We start from the raw sequence: 18,195 nt of genomic DNA on the forward strand, positions 1-18,195 counted from the left end.
TCTCTGATCTTTGCAGACACATGTCCTCTAAGAGGGCATTATTTTTCTGGACCAGAGGAAAGGTATTGGGACCTGCATGGATGTTAACCAGACATGTTAATGGAACTAGATAATTCAGAGTCAAACTTTATTATTTGTGGACTGCTATTATTTTCAGTTATCTAGCACTTAAGCTTCTTTTGAAAAAATTTGCTAAACACATTTTTAAAAAATACAGCAGGTCAGCTGAATAGCTGGAAAAAAGTGTATCATGACCCCCGCTCACTTTAGACAAAAGAACCAATCCTAGAAGGATAAATGTGAATGGTAAAATGTTAAATCTTACAGGCAGATTTCCTAAATAGGACACAAATAATAATCACAAAAGAAAAAAATTGATAAATTGGACTCTATGAAATTTTAAAACTTCTATTCATTAAAAGACACCATTAAGAGGGTGAAAAGAGCACAAAATATTTTCAGTACCTATATCTAACAGAGACTATCTAAAGAAGTCCTATTAATCAGCAATTAGACGAATGACACCCTAAGAGGAAAATGGACAAAAGACAATGGCAGCCCACTCCCCATGGAAACGGAAAGTGCTGGGGCTCAAGAGTCATCAGGAGGCTGGAGGTGCAGCCACAGAGAGACCCACTGTGGCCCAGGGGGTCAGGTGAAGAAGACAGGACGGTGCAAGAGCAGGAGGTTTCCCAGAAGATGGTGCGACCTGTCGGCAGCACAGACACCCAAGGCCAAGAGCACCTGAGGGGACGGAGGCTCCACACTGGACAGCACAGCCTTGGGAGGGGAGTGGAAGCACGAACTGGGACCGACACTCAGAAGAGCGTGGGCAGTGCCTCCGAGTCAATCGTGTGCACTTTATGAGCCAGCGGTTTCAACAGGAACACATACGTGTGTGTTCAACAGACACACATGCAGTGTATTCACACAATAAATCTCTATCCATCAGCGAGAACAGGTGCGTCTTGCTCCACACAACACGCATGGATGTCAGACGAGAGCTGAGAAGCAGCCTGACCGCTGGGACTCAGAAGGGCAGGGAGCAGCAGCCTAACTTCACCACTGGTAACCGTGGCACCTGCTTTTTGCACCTGGGTGCCGGCCTCACAAGTGAGTTCAGTTTATGAAAAATCATAAGCTGTCCATTTACGATTTACACCTTCTGTATTCATATTATACAACCATAAGCAGTTAATGAAAATTGAGAACACCTTGGTATCCATGAAGAAACAGGCAAATAGAACACAAAGGAATACCTACAAACACAAAAGATACCTAAAAAGTAGATCCTAGTAATGAAATATCCAGAACAGGCAAACCCAAGAGACAGAAAGCACATCAGTGGTTGCCCGGGGCTGGTGCAGGGGGTGACGGCTGATGAGGGCACGGCATTTCCACTGTCTGACAAAATGTTCTGGGAACAGACAGTAGTGATGGATGTAAAATTTTGTGAATATACTAATAAATTGTACACTTTAAAAGGGTGAACTGGGGGGGTGCCAGCTGGTTAATCGTCCGGCTCTTGACTTCAGCTCAGGTCATGATCTCACAGTTGATGAGTTTGAGCCCCGCATTGGGTTCCATGCTGACAGTGCAGAGCCTGCTTGTGCTCTCTCTCTCCCTCAAATAAATAAGCTTTAAAAAATAAAGAAATTAAGTAAATAAATAAAAATTTTTAAATGTTTTATTTATTTTTGAGAGAGAGAGAGAATGAGAATAAACAGGGGAAGGGCAGAGAGAAAGGGAGACACAGAATCCAAGAAGCAGGCTCCAGGCTCTGAGCTGTCAGCACAGGGCCCGATATGGGGCTCAAACTTGTGAACCACGAGATCATGACCTGAGCCGAAGTCAGATGCCCAACCAACTGAGCTACCCAGGCGCCCCTAAGTAAATAAATACATAAATAAAAGGGTGAACTCAGGGCACCTGGATGGCTTAGTCAGTTAAGCATCTGACTCTTGATATTGGCTTAGGTCATGATCTGGAAGTCGGTTGTGAGTTCGAGCTCCTCATTGGGCTTTGTGCTGAGCATGGAGCCTGCTTGGGATTCTTCCCCCACTCCAAACCCTCCCCACTCTGTCTCAAAAAAAAAATAATAATAAACATTTTTTTTTTAAAAAGGGTGACCTTAATGGTATGTGAATCATATCTCCAAAAATCTATTACTAAACAAACAAAAAATTCCACGTAGAGTCAGAAACTTGATACCAAATGAACATGGCACCAAAGGAAAAAAAAAGCAACAGGTAAATGAAAGATCTTAACGGCGCTGTGTAAATTATCAGTATACAAAGTAAGAAAAGACCTAATTTCTTACTTCAAACACATACAAGTAGGAAGTGCAAATGAATGAGACCTCAGGGAAGGGAAAACCACAGAGCTAGCAGAAAAGGATCTAGACAAATGCACTTACAACCCAGTGAATGAGCAAAGAATAAGGAAGGCCCCAAACACAAATCCCAAGGTGTGCAACGGCTGCTTTTCAATAAATGAACACCAAGGATTCCTGCTCCACAATGGTCCACAAGGCTGGGCGTGGTAACAGACGGACACGGACAAAAGACATCTGAACAATTACAAATGGTGGAAGGTCTCTATCCAGAGCATATACAGAATTAATGCAAATCAACAAGGCAGACTCAGGAAACCCTGCAGAAAATGAGCAGAGAATATAAACAGACAATTCTTAAAGGGGTACCCAGATAGCTCTCAAATACACCAGATGATGAAACCTGCCGGCCACTCACAAAATGCACATAAAAACGAAACAAACTTTCTAATGAACATAAGAGCAAAATTAGAAGCTGGTAAGGAATGAGCTCGTTTGTGAAGGCTGCCGGACGGGATGAGAGAATCCCTGGCCCAACCGCCAGGATGCGCTGGGAGCCTATCCACACAGAGGCCAAGTCCCTGTGGGGAAGGTGCCCCAGAGAGGGGCAGAGAGCTGCTGAGAAAGCACAGCAGAGGCAGACTGGGGACGAGTTGGCATGGACAGCTCCTGGAGAGCTCTGCTTGCGTGGAAGCAGATCCAGTGGCAGCTGAGGGGCCAGAGGGCCTAGGAAGTCTATTTCAGCAGGGGATGCAGCCTGATGGTGTGCACAGGGAAGAAAGGATGGTGCTGGAGCAGACGCTCCTGCAGTGGCCGGGCACAGCCTCGGGGGTGAGAACACGGGGAGCACAGAAGTGGCGCAGTGTGGGGAGGAGCCCACAGGATGCCTGGGGCACCAAGACAATCACCACCGCATCAAATCAAGGCTGAGTGTGTGCACAGGGTTCTCTGGGCCTGAGGGCTTGCCCACCCATCAACGCTCCAAGGTCAGGGTACCCAATGCCTTACCTGGTGGAGCAAAAGGGGCCTGGTCACCTGCCTGGGCCTTGCCGAGCTCATCCAGGATCTCTTCGTGAACAGAAGGCAGCGGGAAGGACTGGCTCCTCTTCAGCAGAGGCCCAGGAGCTGCTGCACGGCTGCCCCCTCGATCTGCCGGGAGGAGACGGGTGGGAAGCAAGGCCTCTGTTCCCACAGCAGTGCACAAATCATGTCTCAAGGGTCTCTGACCACACCCTCACCACCTACACGTGCCTGGCCCTTCCCAGGGACCGTTTTAGTCCAGGTGGCCCTCCAAGCACACTGGCATGAGCCTGGCACGCTTCGGTGCTCCACCAGACCCTCAGGTGAGTTTATACAAAGCCACCTTCCAGGAAGGACCCCGCGCAGCACAGCTTGATTTTACTAGTCTGTTAGCCATTTGTTTACACACGAGCTGGTGACCTGTCCCACATCTGTTAGCATGGCTGCATGTTATACTGTCACCCTGGAGGTGACCCCCAGCCAAGATGCTTCAATGGACAGTCTCTTGCCCCAGATGTAGGCCCCTCTCAAGGGCTAGAGCGACATGAAGTTTGGAATCTGCTCCCCGAACGGCTGTCTCCTGGACAGCCAAGTCCTCCCACAGAGACAGGGGTGAGGGGAGGAAAGGAGGCCCGACACAGGCTGGAGGCCAGGCCAGGGCCAGTACCTGGATCGCAGGACTCCTGGGGCCGGAGGGGCCTCTCAAGACGATCCTCAGAGCCACAGCACACCTGCCTCTTGGCCTTGCCAGCAGCCACGCTGGCCACAGACACCAGGGGGATGGCCTGGCTCTCCTGGGGCGTGAGAAAGAAGCAGGTGCTCCAGCGGTACCCTGGGCTAGTACTCTCCGCAGCCACACTTAGGGGGATGAGAAGAGTGGTGACCAGTGGAGAGACTAGCTGTGTGCTTACGGCAACAAAGGCCCAGCCTGCTTTATCCTGGCAACTCCGTCAAGTTTAAATGGTGGTCCACACTGTCAGAAACCTTAATGCCCTTCATTAAGATGGAAAGTAATATTGGGGCACCTGGATGGCTCAGTCAAACATCCGACTCTTGATCTCGGCTCAGGTCATGATCTCACAGTTCATGAGTTCGAGCCCCGCATCGGGCCCTGTGCCGACAGCTCAGAGCCTAGAGCCTGCTTTGGACTCTGTGTCTCCCTCTCTCTCTGCCCCTCCCCTGCTTATACTCTGTCTCTCTCAAAAAATTAACATTAAAAATTTGTTTTAAAAAAAAGACGGACAGTAATGTAGAAAACAAAAGGTTGGGGCACCTGGGTGGTCATGATTTCAAGGTTCATGAGTTTGAGCCCCCACATCGGGTTCTCTGCTCTCAATGCAGAGCCTGCTTCAGATCCTCTGTCCACCCCCACCCCCTCTCCCACTCGCGTGTGTGCGTGCACACTCTCTAATAAACATTTTTTTAAAATCTTAAGTTAAAAAAAAAAAAAAACCAAAAGGATATGTCCTAAAATACCAGTAAAAGAAGATGATAAAACCTAATGCCCATCAAAACTAGAGACAACACCCAAGTGTAACACTGACCCCAAGAATTAGAGGTCAGCATCCAGCCCCCTCCAACCAGGGCCTCGGAGGGTCTCATCTACTGCTCACAGCAGCTCCGGGTGGAGTGAGCTGACCCTTCTCACAGCCATCAGCTCAACCCCATGGCGGGAGGGACCCCAGGGTGCAGGAGGTGGCCGCCTCCGCCGGGTGGGCAGGCAGCTCAGCCGTGTGCGCCAAGTGAGCAACAGGAAAGGGGAAATGAGGTCACAGAGCAAGGTGACCAAAGGGGCCACATTCAGGCCAAACTGTTCTGGGAGGGGTATCAGAGCAGGAGTCCCATCCCCCAAACCCCATGGGTGGGCAGGGTTCTCGGCAGGAACTCTCGGGACACTCAAGCCCCCGACTCATCTACCAGCATCTGCTTTAAGGCAGAGGAGTAAACCTTTCAAAGCCCAGGGTCCTAGCCACAAGGATGGGGGGGGGGGGGGGGGAGGCGAGGCTGCACTTACAGGGTTGAAGAGCTCTGTGGTCAGGCCCAGGTAGTTGTGCAGAGCCAGAAAGGTGACCCTCTGCAGCCGCACCATGATGATCTGTGAGGGGACAGCCAGCTGTGCCAAGCCCGGCGCCTCCTCAGACCCCCGCGCCCCTCACCACCCTCCCAGGCGTGAACCCGAGGTTCTGACAACCCCCCAACGGCCACCTAAGATATTGACGCTAGGGACGTAAGGACTCTCTGCATTATGTGTGCAAGTTTTTGGTAAATCTTTAAGATTACTTCAAAACAAGTTTAATAATAAAAAAAGAACCCTCTTGGGGGCTGGTAGGAGTTCCGAGGACCTCTGTGAGGTCATGAATGTTAACTTTTATTGTAAAATATGTATTACAAAACTTCCAAAAAGCCACCTTAATCCTTTCTACACCCACTCGGGATGCGCCTTCATGTGCGTGCAGTGGCTCCCAGGCCAGAAAGGGGGACTGCAAAAGGGACCCACCTGCACTACCCTCACCAGGGTTTCAGGATACTTCTCAAAAACTCCTTGAAAAGCCACTGCTGGGAGCCGGAGGACGGTGGAAGGGACGGCCGCGCGGGCGGACACGGTTTTGTATGGAGCAGTGTGGCCCTGCAAGGACAGCGAGGTCAGGCCGCTCCCAGCACCCTGTCTCCAGAAGGGGTGAGATGCCAGCACCTTGCCCCCACACGGGACACCCACGAGGGCCCTGAGGAGCCTTGCCCTGCACGGGAAGCAGATGGCCAGCGGGCTCCAAGCACCAACCACCTCAGAGGAGCCGGCTGGCACTACAGAGAAACCCGTTTTTCTGGCGAGGATGCCACCCTCTGCTGGCATCAGCCTATCCTTCCACTGTTGCTTCCTGGCAACCCCTGGGATTTTCTCTGTCCTGATGGCTTTGCCTTTGTCAAAAGGTCACATAAATGGAACCACACAGGTCTGGCTCCTCTCACAGAGACGGCAGCTGGAGGCCCGCCATGCTGTTCACACACCAGCAGTGGCACTCTTCATGGCTGAGAACGGGGTTATTTTATGGATGCTTCACAGTGTCCTTACCACCCAGCAGCTGAAGGGCACTGGGCCTGTTTCCAGTTTGGGGCAATTATAAATAAGCTGTTATAAATGTTCACGCACCGGATTTTGTGCAAACAGTTTTCATTTCTCTTGCTAAATATCCAGGAGTGGAACTTCTGGGCCATGCGGTCTATGCATCTTTAACTTTCAAGAAACTACCATGCTGTTTCTACAGTGGCTGCACCACTTGCATGCCTCCCTTCCCCCCGCCGTGCCACGGATGAGTCTCAGCGGCCCACACGTACACCACATCTACACCGCCAGGGTTGAATGGTCAGGAACTTGGCTGGTCTGGGTCCCTGGTTTTAGGGGGAGCCCCTCAACCCTTGTAAGTCCTCACATGTTAGCAATGTCTGTGTTACCAAGGTGGGCCCAGCAGTCTCTGGAGGGAGCTGAGTGTAACTGGAAGTTTGCCTACAATGGGGGAGCGGGCTAGTCCCGACCTCCTAACCAAGCCCTGTACATCGGGAACTCTGGGCATGTGGTTCTCAAATGCTCTAAGTGAGTTCTGGGACTCAGCTCTTCTCCTTGGAATCATTTCTGCTCATTTCACATCCTTTACAGAAAGAAAACTGTGCACCTTACAGATTCCAACACACCAGCCAGAGCCCTACACAGCCATATGGGGCCTGTCCTGCACGTCTGGGTAGCCTCTCCCAGCACAAGGCTCCAGGCAGAGGCTGCCCCCAGCTGGCCTTCCAAGGCAGGTCTGCCTTGCTCAGAGGTAGTGTCCCTCTCAGCCCTGGCCAAGCATCTCGTGAAGGCACACCAGGTCCTGGGGCCAGAGCAAGATGCCGGAGTCCTATCCATGCCTCCACCCCAGGCCCCACCACAGCTCAAAACATGTCTGTGCCAGCCTAACAGGGATGGGTGAAAACAATGGGCACCCTCAAAGTCTCTGGAGTTTATCACCCCCTTGTGCACAAGAACTCAAGAATTGGATCAGAGGACACCCACCAAGGGCTCCGCCCACCATGTGAGTGTCACACTTGTGTACATAGGTTCCTGGCCCCACAAGGATGCATCCTTGCCAAGGTCTGCTGCACTGCTCTAGAGACTCCTCTGTGCAGTTTCTGGGGAAACTGAGGTATAAGCTGCCTCAGTGCATAGCTAAAAGTGAAAGCAGAAAGTATAACTTCGAAGGTAAGGTGACAATCACATGCCACCTTTTGAGCTACACAGGTGTGTGCATTATCTAAGCTCAGGTAGCAGACACCTAAGATTTGCTTCATTGTATGAAGACTTTACTCATGAGAAAAAGAAAATTAAACATTAAATTCTAGCTAATGAGATGGGAATAGTCATGCTGAGCTGAGACTTTTTGAAGCTGGTGATGCACACACGATTAATTTTACGATTCTGTCTACTTTTGAATATGTTTCAAGTGTACCATGATAAAAAGTTTAAAAATCCCAAGATAACATGAAACGTTATCTTTTAATTGACTGGACTGGCAAAGATCAAACATGAGATGGCTCCCTAGCTGATGGGGTGAGGACACAGGTGTCCTCCTGCAGGACCGTGGCTCAGGCGTGTGGGGGGTGCACTCTCACACCTGGGAAGTCTCTGCTAGGGATTTGTCTTGCAAATTGATCCTCAAACATATGGAGTGGTGTGCACACAAAACCAGTCAACAGCAGGAGACTGGGAAAAACAGAGAGACACCTGTTACCACAGAAGATCCATGGGAGGGCCCTCCTAGGAAGGGGCCTTGGGGCCTAAAGGGTGAGAGGAAGTGTTTTCGCTCACAACATTTGTGCCTTTTGCATCTCAGACCACGTGTATATAACAATAATCATCTAAGAGACAGCCAAAACCCGTGAGCAAATGCCCAGCTCTCCTTCAACACACAGTTAAAGCTGTTCTCCCACACACCCTTGACCTGCTAGGGGTCCCTCCCGTCCTAGGCCAGCCCCTCGCCACTGGGGAGAACTGGACTCGGCAGTGAGGGACATGCTGTCCAGGTGACTTCCGGGTAGACCCAGGAGACTCACAGTGATGACATCCAGGATGCTGAGGAGACTGTGGACGCTGTCTCCAGCCAGAACCTCCTTGACCGCCACCTCGGTGCCATCCTGCACTCAGGAAACAGAGCAGAGTCATCCCCTGACAGGTGGCTCAGCCCAGCCCAGGCCAGCTGGGCAACCCAGCCTCCACTGTCGCCTGTCCCGAGGGTTAGGCTGTGCCCTACTTGACCTTCAGGAATTAGAGGTGGAATAAGCTCCAAAGCAGAGGACAGAAAAAACAAAGATGAGTTAAGAGCAATCAGGAAGCTCGGCCTGGGCGTGGCCCTTCAACCCAGGGCATATTCTAACTAGGAGGACTTAGATTGAATTTCATAAAACCTAAGTGAGTGTGCTGGCCCAAACAAAAAGTTCTAAGGACCAAATTCGGTTGTTACTGGCATAAATAATAGCATTTTGATGTGTTTTTCCACTGGATTAAAAGAGAAAGAAAAGCAGGTGCTTATTTATTTATTTATTTATTTATTTATTTATTTTTATTATTATTATTTTTTTTAACGTTTATTTTTATTTTTGAGACAGAGAGAGACAGAGCATGAATAGGGGAGGGGCAGAGAGAGAGGGAGACACAGAATCCGAAACAGGCTCCAGGCTCTGAGCTGTCAGCACAGAGCCCGACGCTCGAACTCACAGACTGTGAGATCATGACCTGAGCCGAAGTCGGACGCTCAACCGACTGAGCCACCCAGGTGCCCCAACGGGTGCTTATTTAATACAGGAACTTCTCAGCTTCACCCAGGAAATTCCTTTTTGAACTTGTTCAAACTTGGCCCTGGTCACCCTCCAGGAACCCTTCCTTCTGGCCCAAAGTCACATTTTCAGGAAAGGCCTGCTAGCTGGGAAACAATAACCCTGGATGCTGATGGCCCAAATGGGAGGAAACTAGACAAAGACCATTTCTTCTCTCATCATCCCATCAAGTCCAGTGTGGGATGAAGCCACACACACACACAGTAATTTTGCCCGGACAACATCGTATCTAGAAACCCAAAGAAGATGTGGGATCCATTCTGGGTCAGGGCCCACCCCAGGGTCCTGGCAGGTGGGGACTTCCCTAAGGTCAGGGGCCACTTTGTGCAGACTGGGGCTCACTGAGTGTCTGCTTCAACAATAACAAGCAGTGGGAAGCCTGGGTCACTCCCCTGGGCAAATCAAAGGATACATTCTGCTAGAAAGCAAGACTTCCACAGGCTTGATTGGCCTGGAAGTTACTCCCTGGGACGTCTGATTCATGGGTGTAATTAACAGAGGCAGGAAGCAAGTATTGCGTTTCCAGCTGAATTAATACCTTAATTATTTTCTTAGAGTTAAAATCATTCACAACAGGCAGCAGGTCAACACCCAACTGCTGAGGGTGTTCTCGGGAAACTGGAGAGACATCTCAAAAGGCTTAGAACAGGTAAAAGGCAGAAAACCACCGAATGCCACTGAGCCCACTAACCCATGGGTACCCCCACATGCATGAGTGAAGGTAACGTACCAACACTGAAGGGCAGCTGTGTGCCAATGCCGGGACCAAAGTGTGCCATTTTCCCCAAAGAACTGAAACTTAAAATGTTATACTAACTTTTCAATATAAAACTTAAAAAAATGTTTTCAATGGCAGACATCTAAGTAAAAACACAACATGAGCACCTGGCTGGCTCAGTCGGTAGAGCATGCAACTCTTGATTTTAGGGTTGTGAGTTCAAGCCCCATGTTGGGTGTAGAACTTACTTAAAAAAGAAACACAACAAACAACATACACAACAGACCCACACCCTCTACCTTGCTCTGCACTCCCTTGGGCCATCCACACACGTGACAGGCGCTCTTACCGCGTCCTGGATGCAGACTTCCAGGCGCCCATCCTGCACTACATAGATGCTGGTATCTGGTTCCCCCGGCTGAAAGACGTGTTCCCCTTCGAGCAGCTGTACAAAGATCATGTGTTTGCAAAGTTCCAGGAACAGTGGCTTCTCAAAGTGGCCCAGGACCCTGTAAGAACCATAGCACATGTGGGACACCTTCTGGAAAGGAGAGAAGGAAGGACAGCATTTCAAAGAGGCTGATGCAAATACAGCCACTGCCACAGGCACTGCTGGTCAGACCCACAGGGCTAGAGTTCACAGAGAAGCAGACCCTGCGGCACTGGCCACCTGGAGTCACTGTCAGGACAGAAGCTTACACTTCGGGAATTCCCATAAACTGCTTTCCCGTCAGCTCGAAGAACTCTTGAGCCATGACTATGAATCTGAACCAGAGACATAAGCAAAAGCAGGTGGATGGGACACCCCTCCTGGATGGTGAAGCGCCACTAGAAAGAATGGGGTTTCTGCGCAGAGATGGAAGGGAACCCAGACTTGCAGCTTTGATCCAGCCACACACTTCCCATAGCTGCTCTGAGTTTCCTCACGAAGACGGAAATGCTGATTAGTAAACAAATACTAAACTAAACAGGAAAGAGCTGTGAGAGGCCGTGCGGACGGCCAGAGAAGGTAAACTTAGCTCGGGCAGTCCTAGGGAGCACAGCCCCAGGCCTCCTGCATCCTCCTTCACCCCGCTGGTCTCACCTCACATTCTTCAGCATGTACAAAACTTCTGATGGCAGGTGAGAATTCTTCACGTCAAACTCTGTGAGATCCGCCTCCAGCAGGGAGGGTGGTGGCTCCTTTGGCTGCAGGGTTGGGTATTCCTTCTTGAAACGCAGAATCCTACAAAGCAGAGATACGTGCCTCTGGAGCAGAAGCCCAAAGGGGTTCGAAGCAGATGGCAGGAGTACTGCAAACCCAGAGGCAGGGAAGCCATAGGCAGCAGTGATGGCCAGCAGGCTCACCAGGGCCCGCCAGGGAGGCCAGCTGGGGCACGTGTGGTCTCAAGGACATTCCCAGTACCTCTTGGCCAAAGACAGCACTTTGGTCCTCTTCCTTGCCCGCTGCCGGGGGGCAGCCGTGCTCCCCACAAGAGTGTGGGGCAGCGTGGTCACCTGCAAGGTGAAGGGAAAGGCCGAGTCCTGACCCTGTGACCTACTGGACCCAGCCTCAGCCTCAGGGGTCAACCGCAGCCCTCAGGAGCTGGGCTGCCAGCAGGCGTGACAGCAGCTCCCAGGGTCTTTCCCTGCCTGCCCCACCTGCCCCACTTGCCCTGGGCACAGGGAACCATCCCTGGTGCCGTTGGCGATGAAGTGCCACCTGGCCGTATCACCAAACAGCCAGCATTCTCAGAGTGATGGATCCTCAGGCCTGTGTTCCCTCTGCCTGCAAAGCTGACACTCAGCCTCCCCTCTGTCACGCTGGCACAGCAGCCCCTTTCGACAGCCTTTTAAAAGCTGGCCCTATCCCGTTCAGGCTCTAGGCCAGCATCATGGCCTGCAAGCAGCACCAGTGTGTCTTTGTTTCATGGCCAGGAGAACAGGAGGTCCACCTAAGGACTCACATGGCTTCTTGTGTGGTACTTCGAGTTTGCTACAAAGAACATGAATTAACTGCTTATTCAGAACAAGTAACAAATCGCGACTATTTTAAAATACCAGGAGTTATTTTAAACACCCATTTCAAGTACACTAAGCCTCTGAGAAGTGTGGGGTCCCTCCTGCCCTCAGGGGAGTGGAAGAGACTGGGGGTGACCAGGCAGGGCTCCACCAGACTGAGAAGCGAGGCCTCCTAGCTTCCAAATCTTGGCAGGACCCCCAATTTCAGCACCATGGCCAGAACCCTGTGTGTCCACGCACCCCAGAATATTCCTGAAAGAGACCCTGTCCTCTTTTCTAGCTGAGACGAATGTGCGCCTCAAAGGGCCAATGAGCCCTCCGTCTCTGCTCTGGCCAACAGTCTCTGAACGTTAGGAGGACCCCACAATGTGGCATGAGGGCAGCTGCAGGCTGTTGGGGCCCCCACCGCGCTGGGGCCCGTAGGAACACAGGGCCTGCGGCACAAGTTACCTTCCTCATGATCTTCCTGCCGTAAAACATCACTTTGTCTCTCTTTCGGAATCTGTACTGCGGAGTGGGCTGTACCTGTCCTGCAAGGGGAGCAGAGGGGTCTCCTGAGCCACGGCTGGGACACAGGCAGGCAGGAAGGCTCTGCCAAGCAGCCCGTAGGGCACACACACCGAGCCTATCCTGCCCCTGCTACGGTTTATGGTGTCAGGGAATGGCACCCAGCGTCTGGGGCCCAGGCTGGCACAGACTGGATCACAGGGAACAGGACTCGCAGCCCTTCATACCAGGACTCGCAGCCCTTCGAACAGGACTCGCAGCCCTTCGTACCCAGTGAAATGGAAGGGCATTCAGAAAAGGGTCTCTGCGAGCCGAGAAAGCTGGGAACATACTCAAATCCCATAGGTCTGGCGTGCACAGCCTCAGGCCAGCAATTCCCACCAAAAGCCACCACAGGCTTGAGGGCTGCTCCTAGAAGCTCACAACAGGGGTTAGGTCACCGAACCTTCCCCTACTCTCCCAAGCCCTTGTCCCTTCCCCATAGAGGTGGATATCTGAAGTAAGATACTCACGGAATCGGTTAACTCTCCTATACACAAAAAAGACGGTGATGCCAACAAGGGCGAGGGCCAGGAGGGCTCCAATCACAATCCCCACGAGCTGGATGAGATCACAGACAGACAGAGCGCCTGTCAGCAAGGCTGCCGCAGAGCCCCTCCCTACTCCGGCAACAGGTTGGGACGGAGGTGACAGGAGCAGCCAGGAGTGAAGCAAGCCCACAAATCCCAGCGCCCACCCGTCACCAGGAGGCACGTAAGGCGGTTACCATGGTAGACTGTGACCGCTGCTCCGTCAACTGCAGCCCCCAGGACTGCAGGACAGGACCCAGACAAAAGCCAGCCTGGAAGGGAACACTGTGGTCACGAAGGGCCAACACAGGCATGGCCCTGGCTTCCCAGGGTCGCAAGAATAAAGCTGCTGGTTAGAAGGGCAGTCAGCAGCCCTGGGAGAAGTGTTCTTCTGGGCTGCTGAGGTCCTCCGAGCGCACCTGCTCAGCACAGAGAGAGAAACCCGACCTCCAAGGCCACCCGTGGGATGGCTGGGCAGGGCCAGCAGCTGTACCGTGTGGAATCCTCAATCTTCAGCTTTTCAGTTCCTCAGATGCAAGTCTAGAGGAGCAAACCCGGCTAGCCACTAGGGGTGCACCCCACAACACCGTGTGCTGCCAGCCACGTGCCAGGGCACATCGAAGCCTGCACCGCAGTGATGTTGAGCAACCCCAAGGAGCCACCTGGATTCTGAGAACACGGCATATCAGCTCATAGCAGAGAAAGGTTATTTACCAGCACCGACCACTCCCCAAGAAGGAGATTTTAGGGGCTTCTGAAGTCCAGACCCAAGGGAGGGAGGAGGAAGAGAAAAGTGAGCACAGGACGGTGAGTGGGCAGATGGCTGGGGCCACCTACCTGGAGGGTACTGGCTGATTCCCCCAAAATGATGAAGATGAAAACAAGCAAGAGAAACCAGTGAAACAAGCAGCCACTGTGCATTCCTCCAGGTGCCCACACACCTCCTCCCAAGAGGCCAGGAAGAGGAGAGGGCAGGGAGCCCCTGTTAATCCTCTCTAGTTTCTACACAAGTGCCAAGAACTAAAGCAGAAGCCAGCATTAGACACCAAAAAACCCAGTGAAATGGAAGGGCATTCAGAAAAGGGTCTCAGAAGCAGAATGTCGGTTGCCTCAAGGCAGAATAAGTAAGTGGTCCAGAAAACCATGTTTTTGAACTTGGTTCAGGAGGCAAATGGAAGCTGTGGGAGTTTTTTGCTTCAGAGCTGAGGCACCCAGCCTCTCCTGGCCTCAATTGTGCTCAGCTCTCAACATGACAGCACTCACAACCACACCCTTCACTAAGTGTGTCCCTTAGAGCTCAACCACCGCTTTGGGGACAACCAGGGATATCCACGGAAAGGGTCACACAGGTGTCCCATAATCTAGTTATATAACTTCGTATGGTTGAGCATCTCAGGCTTTCGTGGTTGTTTTAATGTATCTAGTTTTGTTTCAGGAATAGAGAAAGGCCTTTGTGATGTAGCTACAGATGTTCCACTAAGGAAAAGGCTCCCATCAAAACAAGAAGTCTGGGGCACCTGGGTGGCTCAGTCAGTTAAGCATCTGACTTCAGCTGAGATCATGATCTCACAGTTCATGGGTTCAAGCCCCACGTCAGGCTCTGTGCTAACAGCTCAGAGCCTGGAGCCTCTTTGGATTCTGTGTCTTCCCCTCTCTCTACAACTCCCTCACTCACACACTCACTCTCTCTCTCTCTCTCTCTCTCTCTCTCTCTCTGAAAAATAAACATTAAAAAAAATTTTTTTAAACAAACAAGCAGAAGTCCTAAGGGAGCAGGAACTGAGTTTTGACCTCAGAGAAGAAGTGGCTTCAAGATCCGACAAGGAGACAGAGGGGCCCAGACCACCTCTCCCACATTTAGCCAACTTCAAGGAGCTGCCCACAGAGCAAATGCAGAAACACCCCTAACTGGGAATTTTGAGGCTCTGATTCATCCCCAGAACCATCTAGTTCCATACCTCTGGGCTGGCATCTTCCTCTTGCTTCATGGCTAAAAATGAAAAAAAACAGTCAAGGTGAAAAGAAGCACTGGTTCAGGGCAAATGTTCCCTCAACTCACGCTCATGCGGCAGAGCAATGCCTTCAGCCTTTTCTCCTGGGTTCCTCTTCTCCTTAAATTATGTCTTCACTGAAAGGAAAACCCTGGTGGAAAGCTGTGTTCTCCAAGAAGAGAAACACCAGAGCCACTTCCCTCTCTGTAAACAGCTCTCCCATGGCTGCCCAGGAACCCGGAACCGCAGCCAAGTCCTACTCCTCTCCCAGCTGGTCAAGGGCGGGTGTGGGCAGCTCAGCCAAGGCCTAGTGCAGCCAGGAGCTCCCGGTGCCTCAGCGATGAGGCTGTGGCTGGGGGGTGAGGTAGGGGTGTGTGGGGCCAGGCCAGGCAGCAGACTGTGAGAACACCTAGTGGCCTGTGTCAGGGGATTTCCTATCCGGTGTGGTTGACCTCAAGGTGGGTGTGTTGGGTCCAGGAGATGATGAATTGAGGACCTGCCTGGTTCACTTTCCCCCTGTCTAGAGGTGAGGAGCCAGGTCTGGGGCCTTCACCTTGTGGCTCTCAGACCCCTTAGAAAAGCAGCAGCAAGGGAGGATTTATCTCTTCCAAAATCCCACCCAGAGAAATCAGGATGCAGAAGGCAGATGCAAGGTCATAGCCCACTTTCTCCTGGGTCAAATGTCCTGTGTCCTCTGCCACCACATGGAGAACCCTTCCTTCTCAGTCTCCTGAAAGGCCAGCAGCGCCCTTGACCCCAGCTCTGTGGTCTGCTAGTGCCCTGACCAGGCAGTCTCCCCACGCACCCCACCCTGCACATTTGAGGTGGGGTAGAGCTCATGGCCCCCAGCGCGTGCTAGGGAGGCAAAGTGGAAGCCATTGCTTCTCCATCTGGGACAGCACAGAGCCAGAGGGAAAGGGCGCAAGCGCGCTGCAGGGTTGGGAAACGGCAGGTTAGGAGACACCGGGGTTAGTGGCCATCCAGGTTGGGGGTGTCATTTTGGAGGGTCATCAGGTTGGGTAACCTCGGGGTTAACAGGCGTTGGGGTTGACGGGTGTCGGGGTGAAGGGGGCGTCGAGGTTAGGGGGCTCGGGGTTGAAGGCCGTTGGAGTTGGGCGGCTTGGGTTGACAGGCAGCGGGGTGGGGACTCAGGGTTGGGGGACCTCGGAGTTGGGGGCTCGGGGTTGACCGGAGTCGGGGTTAGAAGCGGTGGTTAGTGTCCGGACGACCGAGAGGACACGGCTCCGCCTCCCACAGGCGGCTCACCGCGCAGCGCAGGGCCGCGCGGGCCTGTGGGGCGGTGTGCGTCCGTCACCGGGTGGGGCAGCTAATGGCTACCCTTCCTCTCGGGACCCGCCAGAACCTCAGGGCGCTCTGCGGGGACTCACCGGGACCGCGCGCGCCCGACGCCCGCGCTCCCGTCACTACCCCCCACCGCCCGGCCGCCGACGTCCGCGCTCCCGTCACTACCCCGACTGCCGGGCCGCCGACGTCCGCGCTCCCGTCACTACCCAGCCGCCGGACCGCCGACGTCCGCGCTCCCGCCGCCCCGCCGCGGACGCCGGACCTCCACGCGCATTGGCCGGGGCCTGGAGGTCCCGCCCACTCGCAGGGTGGAGGCTGCGCATTGGACGCAGTGCAGCCAATCGGAGCTGCTTTGCAGCGGCGCAGAGGCCTGACGGCGCCGGAAGCCGCGCGGACTGCCGGAAGTCATCCACGGGAGCCGGAAGCTGAGTGCCGTGCTGCAGAGACCCGCAAGAGTTCGCCTGGCGGCGGCCTCGTACGCGAGAACTGGCTCGGAGGACGCGCGCATCCTGCAGGACCCACCACCCAGCATGGGCCTCCTGAGCGGCGCGGCCCGCATCGTGGTGCGGGGCGCCGACCGCGTGAGTAGGTGGACCAGCAAGCGGGGCCCACGTACCTTCTATAAGAGCCGTGGTACCAAGGGCACCGGCGTGCACGCCCGCGACGGGAAGTTCGTGCAGGTCAAGGAAATGGTCCCGGAGCTGGTGGTGCCCGAGCTGGCTGGCTTCAAGCTCAAGCCCTATGTGAACTACCGCGTCCCGGCGGGCACAGACGTGCCGCTGACGGCCGAGCAGCTGTTCCTGGAGGCAGTGGCACCTGCTATCGAGAAGGACTACAGGGACGGCACTTTCGACCCGGAGCAGCTGGACAAGTACGGCTTTGAGCCCACGCAGGAAGGCAAGCTCTTCCAGCTGTACCCCAAGAACTTCCCGCGCTAGGAGCCGAGGAGTGGCAGCCGCTGGGTGTGCCTGTGGACTGCGTCCGGCCATCGCCCCCGACCGCTGGTCCCGGGGTGGGCGAGCGGGGAGGCATTTCCTTCGTTTTGTTCCTATTAAAGTCCTTAGCTACCGTCCGGTGTTGGTTTTGGCATCTGATCGTTGTGAGATGAAAGGGTGCAGCATGATAGATCCAGGTGTAGTGAGCGAGGCAGAGCTCGCACAGAGGCCCTGTTCCCGGTGAAACTGGAAGCACTGTCTTTCCAACTAAAAAGTTCTGGGGAGGAAGGCCGAGGGCGAGAAGACACGGAAGGAGAATTCACAAGGCACATGGTGCCACATGACAACACTGGTTATCTGTCCCCCCAGATTCTTCACTCCCGAAACCAGTCAGCATATTCTTTATGGGTTGAAAAACAACTATTCTGGGGGCAAAACCTCCTGTAGTCTACAGTCTCCCCTCTGGGTTCCCCGGTTTCAGTGCATAGTCCCTGAAGTCTTACGTATTCTGCTTCATACTTAATTGACCCTTAGTTAAATACCATTAACACAAACTCTTAAGGAGGGTTCAAATTCTTGTGTTGAAATAAATGCACCATTAGCTGGGAAATGATCATTTTTACAGAGTAATTTCTTACATGTTCTGACCCTATATTTTCATCAGAAAATAAAGAAGTGTGTGTTTTCTGACTCTGATCACCTACAACAGAATATTGGTAGAAATTTGACAAATTCTACACTAGCCTGCACTTCAACTACTGTTCCTTCCAGAGAGACAAGAATGAACTATGGGAGTCAGATGAGTCACAAACCCAGTTATGTTCTTGGAGTTAGTATGTGTCCAAGCTTCGGAAGCTACTCAGGTTACTAATGCCACAATGAGGAACATTTCAAGTTTATGACACGCTAAGGCAATTCAATGTGTGTAGGCTTCCTTTTGTTTATCTGCATAGGA

General features: G+C 52.8%; 2 protein-coding genes across 9 annotated transcripts in view; one reads left to right on the forward strand and one right to left on the reverse strand.

The window, feature by feature from the left end:
- Positions 1 to 16,552, reverse strand: part of PNPLA7 (patatin like phospholipase domain containing 7) — a 64,077-nt gene extending 47,525 nt beyond the window's left edge. For 2 of the 8 annotated variants that reach the window (XM_047830584.1, XM_047830577.1), the window contains exons 1-13: positions 16,389 to 16,539; positions 14,968 to 14,999; positions 13,207 to 13,281; positions 12,953 to 13,040; positions 12,384 to 12,463; positions 11,338 to 11,429; positions 11,017 to 11,157; positions 10,282 to 10,441; positions 8,435 to 8,515; positions 5,850 to 5,978; positions 5,367 to 5,465; positions 4,020 to 4,146; positions 3,341 to 3,481 (exon numbers count right to left, since the gene is read on the reverse strand). In XM_047830584.1, coding sequence (XP_047686540.1) covers positions 3,341 to 3,481; positions 4,020 to 4,146; positions 5,367 to 5,465; positions 5,850 to 5,978; positions 8,435 to 8,515; positions 10,282 to 10,441; positions 11,017 to 11,157; positions 11,338 to 11,429; positions 12,384 to 12,463; positions 12,953 to 13,040; positions 13,207 to 13,281; positions 14,968 to 14,997 — 1,243 coding nt within the window. In that variant the 5' untranslated portion in view covers positions 14,998 to 14,999; positions 16,389 to 16,539. Of the gene's footprint in view, positions 1 to 3,340; positions 3,482 to 4,019; positions 4,147 to 5,366; positions 5,466 to 5,849; positions 5,979 to 8,434; positions 8,516 to 10,281; positions 10,442 to 11,016; positions 11,158 to 11,337; positions 11,430 to 12,383; positions 12,464 to 12,952; positions 13,041 to 13,206; positions 13,282 to 14,967 lie in introns of all 8 variants that reach the window. The other 6 variants (XM_047830579.1, XM_047830580.1, XM_047830578.1 and 3 more) reach the window with 6 other exon arrangements.
- A 140-nt stretch (positions 16,553 to 16,692) lies between these two features.
- MRPL41 (mitochondrial ribosomal protein L41) lies at positions 16,693 to 17,377 on the forward strand. Its single transcript, XM_047830617.1, has one exon. It carries the CDS (start codon positions 16,836 to 16,838, stop codon positions 17,241 to 17,243), a length of 408 nt encoding a protein of 135 aa, XP_047686573.1. The 5' UTR covers positions 16,693 to 16,835; the 3' UTR covers positions 17,244 to 17,377.
- Positions 17,378 to 18,195: the final 818 nt, after the last annotated feature.

Source organism: Prionailurus viverrinus, chromosome D4 (genome assembly GCF_022837055.1).
Source record: "Prionailurus viverrinus isolate Anna chromosome D4, UM_Priviv_1.0, whole genome shotgun sequence".
NCBI classification, from domain to species: Eukaryota; Metazoa; Chordata; class Mammalia; order Carnivora; family Felidae; genus Prionailurus; species Prionailurus viverrinus.